General features: G+C 28.1%; 1 protein-coding gene across 1 annotated transcript; it reads left to right on the top strand.

The window, feature by feature from the left end:
• The first annotated feature begins 10,510 nt into the window (after positions 1-10,510).
• On the top strand, positions 10,511-15,661 carry LOC142331678 (uncharacterized). The gene is made up of 3 exons (XM_075377707.1): positions 10,511-10,552; positions 13,372-13,682; positions 15,520-15,661. Exons 1-3 carry the CDS (start codon positions 10,511-10,513, stop codon positions 15,659-15,661), a joined length of 495 nt encoding a protein of 164 aa, XP_075233822.1.
• Positions 15,662-16,934: the final 1,273 nt, after the last annotated feature.

Below are 16,934 nucleotides of genomic sequence, written 5' to 3'. Positions count from 1 at the left end.
TTATCAACTTATCAGTGTAATGTAACTGTACCAGTAAATTTGTAGTCTTGAACAAACTCAGGTTGACTACACCTGAGACGTATGGTTAACTGAAACCCACTACCAAAGAACACCAGTATCCACAATCTAGTATTCAAACCTGAATAAAAGTAACTACCTTTATTCAGATTTGAACCTGAGAACTTCGACTCTGATCAACTGATTTACGAGTTTACACTAGACCAAACCAGTAGGTTTTTACTTTTAATTTGAATTATTTTAAAACTGAATATTAACAGAATAATATTTAATTTGTTTTTTACATTAAAAGCTTTTAATTTCATTTTTGATAAATTAGTGGTAAGATTATTTTAATAAACTGGTATATTTTTTAAATAATAACAGAAGCAAAATAAGGTACTATCTTGCAAGTCAAAGTATTATTTTGGGTTTGAAAAACTCTGTTTTGAAAAAAGTGGGAGAAATATATAAAATGTGTGTGTATATAAAATGTATGAACACATACACACACACACACACACACACACACACACACACACACACACACACACACACACACACACATCAAAAGCATTTCTTCCAATCTCAAACATATTTTTCTTAAAATATTTTTTCCATTTTTACAATTAGATATTATGTTTGATAGTTAGTTTAATGAATTGTAGCAGCAGTATATATTTAAATTAATTTAAAGTTTTTCTTTCCATTTACCAGTTTTACTTTTTGTCTTTGTTTAGTTCTTTTATAGAATACTTCTTTCTACTAATAATTTGTAATAGGAACTGACTGAATCACTTTATCTCATTGACTAAGATATCTTAACAGTTTAAAAATATAATTATGTACCAATTAATTATAGCACTGTGAAGTATTCTATTCCTCTAAGTATAAAAGATTTCATCTAATAAATTTATATGATTTCATTTAATATGATTTTTTACTGGTATCCTTCTATTTATTTTTAAAAAAATATCTTTGCTAAATGAGAAGATTATTAAAGTTTTTATAAATTTATAATGGTCTGATAGCATTGTTTAACAAAGAACATTAATACTTCAGAATACTAGTAGAATATTCATAGAAATTATAATGTATAAACTTTAGAGTATATTACATGTTTTTTTTTAAAAAAACTATGTAGCTGTTTAGTGTAACAGCTTGTGCTTTTTTATAGTAGTTAGAATATTGCAGGTTGTAATGTTGAGATAGTTCATAAACCGTAGAGGACAATTCAAAACATTATAGTATTTTGGTCTACTATCATTAACCATTTACTTTTTATAACAATTTGTGTAACTACACTCTGTTATATATTAAACTATATTCTGTTAATACTCTATACTCAGTTATTCATTAGTCACTAATATCAGATAATGATGCAAAACATTTGAAGCAAGCTGTACAAAAGCAATTTTATTATTTGATAACTTGTACATTGTGCCGAATATGAATTACAGTTTGATGGATACACTAATGATTAATGGAAAATGAATAATTTTTAGCCATTTAAGTTTAGTGATTAATGCATTGGTTACATATTTTAACATATGAGATCAAGCATAATGATTTTATCAAATCTTTATTAATATTCACTTCTACAGTACATCTGCTTCATATTCGCTCTGAAAACTATGGCAGCAAATATAATTTGTTTTTATCAAATCACAGGTCTGACAGTCTCAAGAAGTGTCTAATTGAACTTCATCAACCAAAGAACTTGACAACTAATTTAAATCAAAAGCAACTATTACCTTTAAATTTTGCTTTGTTGTACTAATAGCGTGGAATGTTGAACTGGGCAGATACTGCTATTGAATGTAAGCAGAAAGGAATAATTAAACTTGTCCACACTAACAATAAATAAAAGTTCATTTCATTAAAATTATCTAGGGACATTCAAAATTGAAGATATAATTTTCCTTTCATATTTTATACCCAACCAAATTTAATAAAATTAACAAAAAAATTATAAAAGTATTAACAGCTAATAACACTCACATAAGAAAGATAAAGTAATATATTCTGTAAAAAGGACTGAATAACATATATAACAATTATAAATTGTGTAAGACTTCAAAAAAAGGAATGTTGCAATTTACACCAATTCGATCCCAGAATTCTTAATTCTGAATAGTAACAGAATCTAACAAATAGATTAGTATCCTAATAATACATTTTCTAATATATAATATATAATCAATTACAACTAATAAATTTATTCAACAAATACCTAACATAAAAGAATTATGATTTGAAAATAGACCAACATGGTCTGTATTCAATACCATAAATACTGTATTTATACAGAAGTGTAAATGTTTCCAAATTACTCGAATAACATTTATAATTTTGTATCATTAAAGTTTATTGTTCATTTAAGAACAAAAATGATGTTAATTCTAATGTACGTACATAAATTTCATTACAAAACAAAAAAAGAAACGTTATAATTTTTAGTTTAAAACTAAGTTACAAAGGGAATTAATTTTATTTAGTTTCCTAATCTTAATATCTAACATAAATAAGATACATTAAAAATCTTTTTAATGTGTCTTATAGATAATATATTTTACATACAGTAAGCTATAAATGGATTATATAAGCAAGACTTATCTTTGATTATTAGGAAAAGGTATGCAACACACTGTGTGCCTGATTGATTCAGATTAGATTTGAAGAACAGCAGTCACAACACACATCTATGCCTGAGATTCTTTCCTTTTACAATCATCCTATTTTCTATCACATCCTTAAAGTTGATCATTTCACCAACTGCTAGAATAGAATTTTCTATAAGTAACTATTCTTGTTACAGCTAAAATGCAAAGATCAAATAGAGTCAAACCTAACACTTCCAGAGCTACTCCTGTAGTCTTAAACAAACTGTTGATAAGAAAACAGGCATGAACTGGAGGCTTACCAATTCATCATTGCTTACAACTTGTTGAGCTTTTTTACACATTTGTGACATGTAACATGTGGCCTAACCATTATAGCAGTTGATTCAGAAAACAATAGTCACATCAAACAGTTTTACCAAATAGCCATATCTATCATCAATTAAGCTTTTTGAACGATCCTCAGAAAAGAACAATTGTTCACTGATCATTAAATAATTCCACAGCCTCTACACAGTCACTACATTAAGTTCTAATAACAAAATAGCTGTTCTAATGAGTATTAGAGGATGGTAGCATTGGTAACATAGATGGAACCATAATGGCTGACCATCTCTCATGACACTTGCCCAGGGAAGAAGGAATAAAGAATAAGGAAAGAACTGAAAAGATAAAAAGAAAGAGAGTAGTCAGCCCAAGTAGAAACTGTCTATGATCAAAGAAGTACAGCATACCATTGCGACACTTAGCTTTAGAGACTCACTAACGGTTTAAGATCTTAGAATTTTCCAATGAGATATCTGCAGGTGAAAAGTTTATTGTCTGAGAAAACTTTTCAGATGAAAGCTAAATCATCAATCTATTCTGTTTAACCCATAGATACTTAACTGTCCTATTTGAATTCAAATGCAACTAAGGAATTTAATTTGGTTCACAGCTACTTCTTTTACTTATGATGGTCAACTAGAGAAATTTAATAAAGTTATTATTTATTAAGATAAAGTGAACAATAAGGAAAGCTAGCAGCATTATTCTTATGTGAATTAAAACCTGTCATTGCAGCTGAAATTTAGCTCAGCCTAATTATCACAGTACTATCCTAAAAACTGTGTTACATCAAACTTTGTCCAAATTCTAAAAATGAGACTTAAATTTAAATTTTCTGATGAGACTTTGTGATAGTTCAAGGCCTCTTTCAGTAAGTTTCATAATAAAAGGTTCATATATGAACTGCATATAAAGAATGATGAAGAAGAAGAAGACTGACAACAAAATGAACAAATAATTGAAGAGATAGGAAAATATTTGTTTTATGAATCTGTTAGATATTCAATAGGAGTGACACCAATAACGTGACATTCTAATTATCGAGAAAGAAGTATTATTTACTCAATAGTGAAACTAAGGTAAAATGTGTTACAATATAGTATGCTTGCATAACATTTATGATTTTATATATATATATATATATATATATATATATATTTAATATTATATGAAATATAAACCACCAAAACACTAATTAGATAAGTTATACTTACAATGTTAATTTCCAATGACCAGTTTCTGCAGTATCCTTCATTTTCAGTTGGTATTAAATTCTACATCTATTACATTAAAACATAATCTTTTAATTCTTTGTCATTTTATTTGAAATTATGTTTTATATTTTGAAATTTTTAATAATATTATCAGCATATGTGTAAATTTTGCTGTCCACTACTGGAAGTAATATATATACAAAATCAGGAGAAGGAAATGAGGGTGGCCGTGACCAAATTAACTCCACAATTTGAGAAAATGTGTGGTGACAATTGGCTCAACTATCCCACTAATTATTATTTAGTTGAATTTAATCAATTACTTTTTTTATGATTTAAAATATTTGTTTTATTTATTTCTATCTAATCCTTACAAAAAATGATTGGTCATTTCACAAAGTGTACTAATTTGACATAAGACACCTTGGAAAAATCTGAATTCAGCAAGGATGCCGAAAATCAAAAAAGTTTAGTAACCACTAGATTACATAGCAAACTGAACCAGTTGTAAATTTATTTATTTATTTACTCCGCGTTGAATAACTACAGGCCTACACTCAGAAATACCATAATTCTTCTTTTTTTTTTAATGAGAGATGAATTTTGTTAAATGTGAAAAACATGTTGCACCTGACAGGGAATTCAATGCAGAACCTTCTGAATGAAAGGATTATCTGAATGAACCACTTCCATTCAGTCTTATTGAGTCGGGTTGAGTTAATATATTCCTTCTTATACTTCTTCCACTTCTGTTTGTTCAGTACAAACTTATCTATTTGTACTTGTCACCCTACAAACATCTTTGTCCCTTGTATTCAAATGAAATATGAAAAGAACACTTGTTTTTTACATCCTAGATAGTATTTCTTCCAGCCAATTGCTTAGGTAGACATTTAACCTGTCACAGGAGACTGCTTACTCAGATTGTATATTTCATATTATCCATTCATCTCCTATTGTTTCCAGTTAAATTCAACACAGACTTTTCTGTAGTACACTTATCACAATGGATCTTCTGTGCTTAAATAAGATATTTTTGTAAAATACATATTTCACATTCATAGTTTAATACCATTGAAAAATATTGACCAAATAATATTATCATTTAAGTGGATGTTGAGATGTTTGATTTGAAGGTAAACAACTTTCCTCTGTAGTTCTTAATCTATTATTATTATTATTTGATTTATCTCTTATATATTACCTGTCATATTAATCTATCTCCATATTATTCTGTCTCGGTATACATATTTTTTTTTTTAAATTATAATAAAAATTGTTAGGAATTGAACCAGAGACCAGATGATTTAGAAGCCGGCACAATAAATAAACACAAAATGACTGTCTGCCCAGTTATTTGATGATATTGTATGTAATAGATGTAAAATTCTATAACACACTTTTTACTTCCTTGTACAAAGTAAAGGAAGTATTGTAATCGCGAAAAATTTCAGTTTTCAGATTACAATGGAAATATCCATTTTCACCATTCCTGAATCCATTTTGACTAGTTTCAGTGTGACGTATGTATCTCGCATAACTCAAAAACAATTAGCCATAGAATGCTGAAATTTTGTATTTAGGACTGTTGTAACACCTAATTGTAAACCTCCTCTTTTGATTGCAATCGACTTGGCCAAAAATGTGAGTCAGTCAAACCTCTAAATACAGTGCGGTTTCAATTTTGAAACATCTGGATTTTGGACTTTTTCTTAACTGCAGTAATAAGCCCTCACTGAGAGCTTTTCAACAATATGTCATAAGTGGTACTTATTTTCATTGGTTTCAGAATTATAGCCAAATAAAATTTTAATTAATGAAATATTTATCTTACAAGGGGAAAAGGTTCGAATCCGACTTCATATATACTTTTTAGCTTTTCTTTAATTTACATGTATTAATTTATTAAGAATTATTAACCCCTGATTGTTTTTAACAATGAAAAACCTGAAAAGTTTTTAACAATAAATAATTATTCAATAATAAAAATACAAAAAAAATCAGCAATTATTAGTGAAATAGAATTTTATGTACTTTCATTTTAATTCAAAAATTTTTACAATCCGAGGTTAATAATTATTAATAACTCAATATATTTAGATTTAAAAAAAAAAAGTTAAAAAGAGACATATGTATATGAAGTTGGATTTGAATCGATGTGTGCATGGCTACAGATCCAACATGTTCTCAGCTACACTACATATCTACTTGAGCGATGTGAAACAAAATTAATATATAAACTAATATAAAATGCTAAAAACCTTTTAGGGCCATTTTTCTTAAATGAATATTGCTATAAAATTTAGTAACCTTCTTCTATTTCGTTTTTGTTTTCATTTTGTTGATGGTTACATCATAATAATTTAAAAAGCATACTATTAAATAGATATAAGACTTTTATTTATTAATTTATTTAAAGAGTAATAAAGGGATTTTTACTATCCTAATATTTCAGGTAAGATTGTTAAATTAATAATTGATAATAAATAATAAATAATAAATAATTGATAATTTAATTAATAATTAATTAAATTATTAACATCAAATATTATGTTAATAAAACATAATATTTGATGTTAATAAAAATTAATATTTTAGCAATTGTGTAACTGTCCACTTTTATTAAAGAATTAGAGGATCGTATTTCACTTTCAAATGAAATAAGTTTAAATGAAGTGCAGCAAAAATGTGTATATGTACATTAATAGGCATACAAGGAAGTCATGTAGTGTCCACATCAGATTTTTTGGTTTATTTTTATAATTAACAATTTATTATATAAATAATGATTATATACGATTAAGCACCTAGTTAAACATAATTCTACAATACATCCAGCTCCATCTTAGATAATTGAAAATCCCAATCAATTTAGTAATCTTAGTTATAATATTTGTTATCTACATGAAAATGTACTGCAATGCAATTATTGAAAGAATTAAAAAAAGAGAATAAAAACAATACACATGCGCGTGCATGCGTGTGTTTGTGTAAAATTTAAGACAATTATCTCTTTCTTTTTCCAGTTTAGCATCCAGGAACAGTTGCTAAACTTAATGTTGAGGTATTACTTCAGAGGATGAATGAGGATATGTATGAGTGTAAATGAGGTATAGTCTTGTACAGTTTCAGTTCGACCATCCCTGAGATGTATGGTTAATTGAAACCCAGCCACCAAAGAACAACGGTATCCATGATCTAGTGTTCAAATCCATATAAAAATAACTGACTTTACTAGGACTTGAACGCTGGAACTCTCAACTTCCAAATCAGATGATTTGGGAAGATGCATTCACCACTAGACCAACCCTAAGGTACCAACCCTAGGTAAGACAATTATCTCTAACTGCTTTAAAGAGATATGATAACAAAACACCAGTGATATTTCAGTTTTATTCATACAGATTTTATCACAAATATATACAAAATAATCTTATTAATAAAATGCCGGAACAAACAGAAAGAATTGAAAAAGAAAGTAAAATGAAATCCATGAAATAAGAATAAATAATTAACAAAAACATATTTACGCATAAGACAACTATGAAACTGTGTAACAATGAACCTATTGTTCTGTCTTAATTATTCAATCTTTCCAAAAAAAAAAGAAACATATGATAACATAATTAAATTATTTTACATTTAACTAACTTTAAAACAATGTTATAATAAAAAAAATATAATCACTCTTCCTATATTTGACCAATGGTAAACAATTTCCTACTTCTTCTTTCTCCTGTAGCGTAACTAATAATCCAAATTACAATATTATATTGTCAACAATGTCAGTAACAATAAATAAATAAACAAACGTGTGCTTAACTTTATGTTATAACATAAAAAGTACTATTCTCTAATGAAAATTTTATTTCAGATGAAGAGTTTGGCTAGAAAACTTGTGATTTTTATAACAGTGCATTTGTTTTTCATCCAATATTCAAATACGAATACATTTCTCTGGCAAAAATTATTTAACTGTATTAAAAGAAAGAGTGTTTTATTTTCTATTTTTAACGTTATCAAGTAGTTTTTCTTTTTTATAAATAACAATCTCTAAGGATGAAAAAAATTTGTAAATCTGGAAACTACACAATCTCAGTAATACGTAAGAAGTTATTTTACAGTACGATAGTTATTATAGTAATTCTGTTAGCATATGAGTGATTAAATACATAAACATACACTAATAGATCTATATAATGCTTGAGTATTTGTGTAGGTATATATGTGTGAATATATGAATGTCATTAATATATGTGGATGAAAAGAATATGTATTTTGCTATGAAAAAATTAGCCTGTAACACATTTAACATTAATCTGTAACAACAGTTTCTAATATTAGTTAACAAATGTTTTCTGAGGCAAAAAAATTAATGTTGATTATACAGTTAGGTAAATAATTCAAATGTTCAATTCAATAAGAAATCCTGATTTTGAGAAAAACAATTAGGTAACAATGTGTTTACTTCTCTTGTCCTACCAGTTAAAGCTTTAGAAGAAATACTGCATGTTTTCTAATATACAATTCAGATGTGTAATTGTAGTAATAAACATTATCTAGTAAATTATGAACAGTTCTGTGGTCGTTTCTCTATCAAAACAGAAATATTTAAATCTTTTTTTTTATATTTAGTTAACATTTTAATTTCCAAAAAATAGTATTATTTATTATATAAATATTTGTATTCTTAGTTTTTAATGATTTAGCATTCACAACTGATTTCTTTAATGAAAACTTACAACTGCTAAAAATTTTTAAAATGAAATAAGTTCAGATTTTTTTTAGATTTTACTTGTTATTGACTATAGTTTAGCTATGTTTTTTCAATAGTGGTATATAAAATGACTATAACGTTTTTAAATCACAATCAAAACCAACTTTTAATAAAGTTTTTTAAAATAATTAACCTCAAAATATGATTATCTTTAAATGAGTTCTTTATTTGTGTATGTATGGAATATCAAGATTATTTTCAATATTTGTGGATTGTTTTATTTGTGTCTGTAATACGATTGGTAACAGTGATTCTCTGTTTTTTTGAAAGCTTTGTCCCATTTGTAGAACATTATGCAGTCTGAAGTTGTTCATTTTATATTCTCTAGAGCTAATAATGTGTTTGGTGATTGTGTTTTGTGTAGAATCATTTATTTTATTTTTTTGTTCTGAAGACCATATTATACCCACATTCTATCATTAATTTATTATTTTCTTTGAGTTTTTGATTACATTTGTTAATATGCTATTATTTTTTTACCTTTATTTTTATTTATTTTGGTCATATATTTATATAACACAATCATCTACAAATTTATTTAACATTTATATACATTTTATATATTTATATAACCCTGTACAAAATTTTGAGATTTTTTTATTTATAATAAATCTTTTTTAAAAATTCATTGATAGCAATATTGTTTTTGTAAAAGAAAATCTTTAATTTTATTTTAAATAAATTGTTGGGAGGACCTTTTAAATAGTTAAATAATTTATTAAAAATAGAAATAAAATAAGGTTCTTTCTAATAAAACAAAGTATTTTGTATAGTTAGATAAAAATAGATCTGTTGTCTAGTTTGATACAGTTGAATATGGTATTTTTTTAAGAATAAGTGACTAATTTATATTTAACAAAAAGATTGCACTTGCATATTCATGAATATCAACATAATAATAACATTTTTAATTTACTTGTACTAAATATTTTTTTACGATTCATATTTATGGAACCAAACACTGATCTGAAACCACATTTTTGTATCTTGAAAAACTCATTGTGACTTTTGAGAGAACCCAACAGATTATATTATCTTAAAGATAGAAATATATATAGGTATAATAAATATTTAATAATAGCTACAAAAAAAAGAATATTAAATAAGGATAGGACATAAAAAGAAACATCTCAACACATTTGAACAGTATGAAATTTCCAAATACACTAAATTTGACAAAAACAACTTAGTGAATAAACACAATGTAGATTGAATATGTTATTCAATTATATACGATTAACAGTTTTTCTTTTTAAAATGGTTGAAATTAAGAATAATGGTACTGAAAATTTCACTGAAGAAGGTCTTCATAATTAGATCCAAAATGCCTATAGATGAATAAGTTCCATTAATTTGAAATAAGTGTTTACAATGTTAAAATATTTATGCTTAAGCACATTCAAAAATATGATTTTTTAACATAATATATTTATTACAAAATTATTGTAATTTCAGATTTAGCATTAATAATATTAACATTTATAAGTGAGTCATCAACAAGTACCACAACTACTTCAAAAAATAATGATGAAAGTATTAAAAAGACAATCGAATCCAGATCATTATTATCTGATATGGCCGGACAACTCCTTAGCAGAACTGGTACAAACAGCCAGGTATGTAATTACAGCACTTAACTAATAATTAAATTTATATGAAGCACAAAATATTTTTCAACATGTTAAAATAATTTTCTTTTCAGTAACACAGAAAGCACTTTTTTAACATATTTAAATTGATAATTGTTTAAAGATAACTTTAAATCCTACTTATAATGATAAACTGTGATTATTGTTGAAATTTAATGTTTCATGTATACATTAAAAGAAGGGTTCAGTTAGATAAAGTCACTAACTAACTACCTAGGTATTCACATGGATAGAATTGATGGTTGGCCTATGTGGATGCTTGCTGCAATTTTATTCGCTCTGTCTTTGTGTATTTTATCAAGATTCCTCGAGTTTCTTGTTTTGTTCGTGTTGCTAGTTTATTACTTTCATAACATTATTTTGAGTTTTTTGGTTGTTTTCCTTGTTTATTTCATTATTTTAGCTTCAGTTTTACGGTTCCTAGATGACCGTCACCTTGGTTTAGGCTCTTAGAATTGACGTTGTTCTGGTGGCTAGCTGTGTTTTTAGACTTCTCAACATGTTTTTCACAAGAGTTTGCTGTCTTTTTGTGGTTTTTATTGGTAATTACTTCAAGAGAGAGTCTTCAAGAGGATCGAAATCAAACGTGGCTTTCCACAAATGCAATAGAAGAAAGCATACGGGTCTTCGTGATTCTTAAGAGCTAATGGAAGAAGATTTCCTACACGAATGCTGTTAGAGTTAGCACTGGGGATTGCGAGGACACTAGATTCTGGGGCAGTCATACCTTGTGGAACAGTGTTACAAAACTCTCCGAACACAGAGATTTCCTACTCCGATGTGAAAGCACTTTTTTACTATCGTAAATTACTATCGTAAAAACTGTGGTTTTTACGATAGTAATTGAGGAGGAAAACAAAGAGCAGGTTAAACATGTAATTACAGCACTAAATAAAATAAAGAATGCAGATACAAGCAGACTGTAGTTTTTTGCCCTGAACGATGCCACAGGCAATAGAATTCATAAAATCTTAGAGTCCTGGTGTAGACGTGAGGGTTTACCAGAGGAGATTGTAACTTTGCACCTTGTTGATAAGGAGCTCAAGAAGAAAGTACCTCAGGGACCCATGACATCAGTAGTTACAGTTAAAAAAGTTGATGTAAGTTATGTGGATATGTTGAAGCAAGTAAAGGGAAGCATTGGGGAAGATCTTGTGGACAATATTCTTTCTGTGGGAAAGGGAAAATCAGAAACAATGGAGATTAGAATTAGAGAATCAACCAAGAAGCATGGGGATATAATGCAGCGCCTGGGATCCCAGATGGAAATTGTATTTGTGAGTAATGTAGTAAGTGAATGAACAGGTGAGACCTGAAACCACTGTCCCGCACATGTTGAAGGGTTTAAGGGAATGGCTAAAGATGGAGAAGCTGATTGCAGACTTCCTAAAGAGGAAGGAAAAGGATTACAGAAAATGATGGCAGGCTGAAGCCCAAATGGAAGACGTGGGGGAGAAGGACAGCCACCTGCTGAGTTGCCGTTTGTCTGTGCTTGCATGGGTGGGAGGCAGTGAGGAGGCACAGGGACTCCCAACCTCTGAGTCAAAAAAAAAAATTAGAAAAAAGACCGACTTCCTGCGGGTGGGGTGGAGACCTGTGAACGGCATAGTCGGGCCTGGTTACCCCCCCCCCCCTCTGAAGTTAGAGACAGCAAATTAAAATACGAAGATCCAGAACCGGCAGGCCGACCTGCCATGCCAGATCTACTGCCAGTATGCAGGGAGGCCCGTTAGAGTCGCAAAAACACACCCCTGGACTGAGTTATGCTTGATTGCAGATCTGGTCCAGGGGTATAGAGAAAAAAGTAATTATCTTTTGCAAAATATTGATGAGGAAAATTGTAATTAATTTTTTAATTAATAATCATATAATTTTATCTTTATTTTATTCTCTATAAATAACTTTCATAACATGTAACACTGTAGAATAAATTTTATTCTAAATTTTAATTTTAAAAATAATTTTATTTGAATTTCTTTAACATTTTAAAATAAATTATTAGGTATCGTTAAGATATGTTCAATTATATAGATATGTATGTAGGCATGCAAATAGGTCTCCTTTTTCATCTAGTTTGCTGTTATGAAATGCTTGTTTTGGTACTTAAAGTCTGTTTGCTCTGCAAAAATATACTTAAACAATGAATATACTGTACAGCACATCAAAGTCCGACCTCTGATGTTTAAAACACTTTAACTTTATAAAGTATTAATAAATAAATTTTATTATTAGATCAGGTGTGCAACTTAAAATCACACTGAGCTGACTTAGAGTGCAGTAATTTGAGTGTCACTTTAATGCAGCTACCTTTGTTAATACTATCAGCAACACTATTGGTTGTGCAGGTTACTACCCTTGTCTTATCGTTTTCATTTATCTGGGCAGTTTTATTTTCAAAACACCAGGCATTGGATGACTGAAAAAACTCATGGGATGTTTGAGTGTCCACTTCAGAATGAGAAAATTGGGATTAATGTGCAGACCCTCATAAAAGAAGTTTTTTTATTTTCCTTATTAAGCAATGCAAGATATAGCCTATATAAATGATTTTATGTTATCACAAACCATCATTACTTAATTGTATGTTACCACAAACAAAATTCATTAAATTAGTTTAACACATAAATTATAGTGTAAGCATTGCATTTTACAAACAAATTATTTCTTGTTTACAATTATGTCAGTTAAATGCAGTGGAACTGACCTTCCACTCATCCATCTATTGATAGTTTGCCTAACTGTTATTATTTTTATTTAAATATTTTATGAATTTATTTATTTTTCAGGTATTAAGTTTAAATTTAACAAATTTGATTATACTTTTAATATTAAAAGGATTGTTGTTTGGAGCAGCATTTGTTGGAAGTGGCACCTGGAAAGGAAGAAGTCTAGAAAACAACATAAATGAAAATATATTTCAAAGTGATACCTCTTTAATTAGTGAATCAGAATTACTATTATTAATTAGTTATTTGATAGGTGAAACAACAGATAATTATGACTGTCTAAAAAGAGTTGCTTGTAATGAAACAAAGAAAGCGACACAGTACATAGTGGCCAGTAAAATGTTTATCGGCAGTGCAAAATTATTGAAAAAGTAAGTCCAATTGTAATATTATATAGTATGATTATGAAAATGTGCTTTTATGACATTTAATAAGAATTTTAGTGATTTCTAGCATCAGAATATATTTATAATAATATTTATAATAGAAATAGACCAACCCAGAGGATTGAGGATTTGGTTTAATGGTAAAACGAGTTGTTAATCATCGTTGATTTCAAAGTTGAGAATTTTCAGGTTCAAATCCTAATAAAGACAGTTATTTTTATTTGGATTTGAATACTAGATCATGGATACTGGTATTCTTTTGTGGTTGAATTTTAATTAACTACACCACTCTGGTATTGTGATTGAGTCTATACAAGACTACACCTCATTATGATAAGTAGTACTGAAGTGATTCATTTTCAGAATTGATTTATGTACAGAGTAATTTGTAAAAATTGTTTAGAAATTATATTACTTCAAATAAGACTAAACGACCTAATGTTTCAGTCATTTCCAAACAGATCTTTTAGGTCATAACACGTAGAATCTTTCGGGTACAATATCATATAGATTAACAGAAATATTGGAAATTTTTTATTTTCCTCTGTTTTGTGGATACTCTACTTGACAACATCCATTTTCTAGAGAGGGTTCTCAGAAAATAATATAGGATTATTTTAGAACTATGTAAGATAATCTTTTTTTTTGCATGATTTTGAATAATATAAGGTTATTTTGGAGTTCTGGGCAAGATGGTAACACCCCTAATTTGTTTGTTCTTTCTCATTTCCCACTATCATTTCTGTTAGTATAGATCTGACACTCTTGGTCCTCATTGCTAAGGATGTTTAGATGAACAAGATTTAGATGATAGAGCCTCTTTGCTGTTATCTTGACCTTTTTGTTGGGATTGTTATTATATCCCTAACATTTTCGAACAAATATTTTTCATATAAGCATTTTAAAACAAGTGAGACTGATTCCACCTTTGTCTTATTTCTTTAATCATTCCTGTTAGGAAGTATGAATGGGTGCATCAGGAATTCATGAAAAGTGGTAGATGTTCAAGGAGTTATTGGCGCATATTCCAGTTAAGATTTGTAACATATTGATTTATGTAATGTATTTGAAAGAAGTGTGGAACAAAAGAGAGGGGGCCACAAGGATACAAAACTAGGAATGGAGAAAGTAGAGAAAGTTAATGACGAAAGATGAAAAAAGGAAGGAAAGAATTATATTAGGAAGAAGAGAGTACTTCATCTTGATCTGTATTTTAACCATACATCCCTCAAAAATTTTATACCATTTCACATAATCAAATTCCTTGTTAACATCTGTGGCAGAGTGCTAGTTACTCTGTCTTTGATTGAAAAGGTTCTGGGTTTGAATTGTGGTCAGCGACAGCAACGAGATTTTTTCACACACTACAAATTTCTATACTTAATTCCTTCTTGTAGATCGGCATGAGTAAAGCTATGACCAAAAAATTATGCCTAACCCTTGAAAAAAATGAGAAAAAACATAAAAAATACAATTCCTTCTAAACATTTAAAATGCCATGTGGATAATTTTGTTTTATTTTTTCAGGTTGCCTTACAAAAAATTAATCAGAGAGGGTTTTTGTTTCATATTCTACTGTTTAAATATCTTTTATTTCTATTTACAATTTTGGATCTATGAGATGTAAAACATGGCATAATACTGTTATGCCTACCTGTTCCTGTTTTCTTTAATTTAGAAATTATTAAAATTTCATTAAAATTTGATACTCCTTTAGTTTCATATATTTTCGTACTAATATTAATCTTATGTACATTTTTACTTAGTATATACTACTATAAAATAGAATAGTTATTTTTTATACATTTTGTTCTTATTTCAGTATTGTTCCAATTAACAAAAAATATGAGGAATTAATTGGTGATTTACAACATGCTATAAATTTTGGAAAAAGTGGAGGGAAATGTGAAGAAAGATATTATTGTACTAATAATAACAATATCAATAATAATATAAAAAACTGATAACCAGGACAAAAAAGGAAGTTTCGCCATAATGGATGTTTTTTGAAAAGATCTCATTTTTAATGAACAAAATACACTAAAGTAACAAACAATATGAGATAAACACAATAGCTGATTAGAAAACTATTATCAATAAGATAAATTTTTATATATGTTTTTGTACAATTAAAGTTATTATTTAATGAACAATAAAATTAAATTTAAAACTAGAATTGTTTCAGTTGTTAAACAATCATTATCAGTTAATACTGAGAAAATGTGTAGTAGAATGAATAAATGAAAATTTATTATTTATTTGTTTTTTACAAAATAAAATTAAACAGGGATTATTGTTTAATATTCTTTGGTTAAAAACTTTCATAAAAAGATTTTTAACAAAAATAAAATCAAAAAGTCTACAATCTCTCATTCTTGTTCAACAATGAAGTTTCTCTATCATTACTAAAAAAAATTAATTACCCAAGTATCTAATTCCTGTTTATTAAATACATTTTTAAAAACTATTTTATCTGGAAAACTAATTTTGTAACAGTTTTCAGGCAATATGGGCTATAGCTAATTTTTTTTTGTCTTTATGTTTTGTAATGACCATTTCATTCAAATTTCAATGTTTCTTTTCATTTGTGTATGTAGAATTTTGTCTTTTCTAATATCTGTTTGACAAAATAACAGTGATTCTCCTTCCATTTTCTCTAAAGTTTAGTACATGAGGCAGTTATGTGGTTTTCTGTGCTAAGAAGGATTCTCATTTGTGTGTGAGTTTGAAAAGAATTCATTATATGACATCATTTGGCCGGGATTACATCATGATACTTGTGATCATTTTTTTAAGAGTATGTAAGTGATGATTCCAATTTGTAGATGTTGGAAAATTGGTTAATACCCCATCTTCAAGAGAAAAATATCAAGGTATTGTCTGGATACAGCAAAACTTGACTCCAGTTTATTTTGGTCTTCAAGTGCGCAATTCCCTAAATGAACAATTTCCAGGACACTAGATTGGTCATGGCTCACTAGCAACATCGGCTCTATTACAAAAGCCACCACTAATTTCATTGTCCATAATGCATTGTGGGTAATAAGTTATTTATCTCAACATTAATATCTAACAAATGAAAAACTGGGTAACAATGTAATGGAAGCCTTTCGAACCATAACTCAGCAGATGTTTTGCAACATGTCAAGGAAAATGTGAAGATGCGTAGCCCTGTATAATGTGTAGCAAGACAACAATGTATGATTGTATGTGCAGCGTTTCTCAACCTGTGACTTT

This window comes from Lycorma delicatula, chromosome 10 (genome assembly GCF_047948215.1).
Source record: "Lycorma delicatula isolate Av1 chromosome 10, ASM4794821v1, whole genome shotgun sequence".
NCBI classification, from domain to species: Eukaryota; Metazoa; Arthropoda; class Insecta; order Hemiptera; family Fulgoridae; genus Lycorma; species Lycorma delicatula.
The sequence above is the reverse complement of the archived record's forward strand: the minus strand, read 5'-3'. Positions and strand labels throughout refer to the sequence as shown.

Excerpts from the sequence above, each read along its gene's own strand:
- LOC142331678 (XM_075377707.1), top strand. The coding sequence starts at position 10,511 with ATGGCCGGACAACTCCTTAGCAGAACTGGTACAAACAGCCAG. Across the intron at positions 10,553-13,371 it reads GAACTGGTACAAACAGCCAG|GTATTAAGTTTAAATTTAAC; the intron begins GTATGTAATTAC and ends TTTATTTTTCAG. Across the intron at positions 13,683-15,519 it reads AGTGCAAAATTATTGAAAAA|TATTGTTCCAATTAACAAAA; the intron begins GTAAGTCCAATT and ends TTCTTATTTCAG.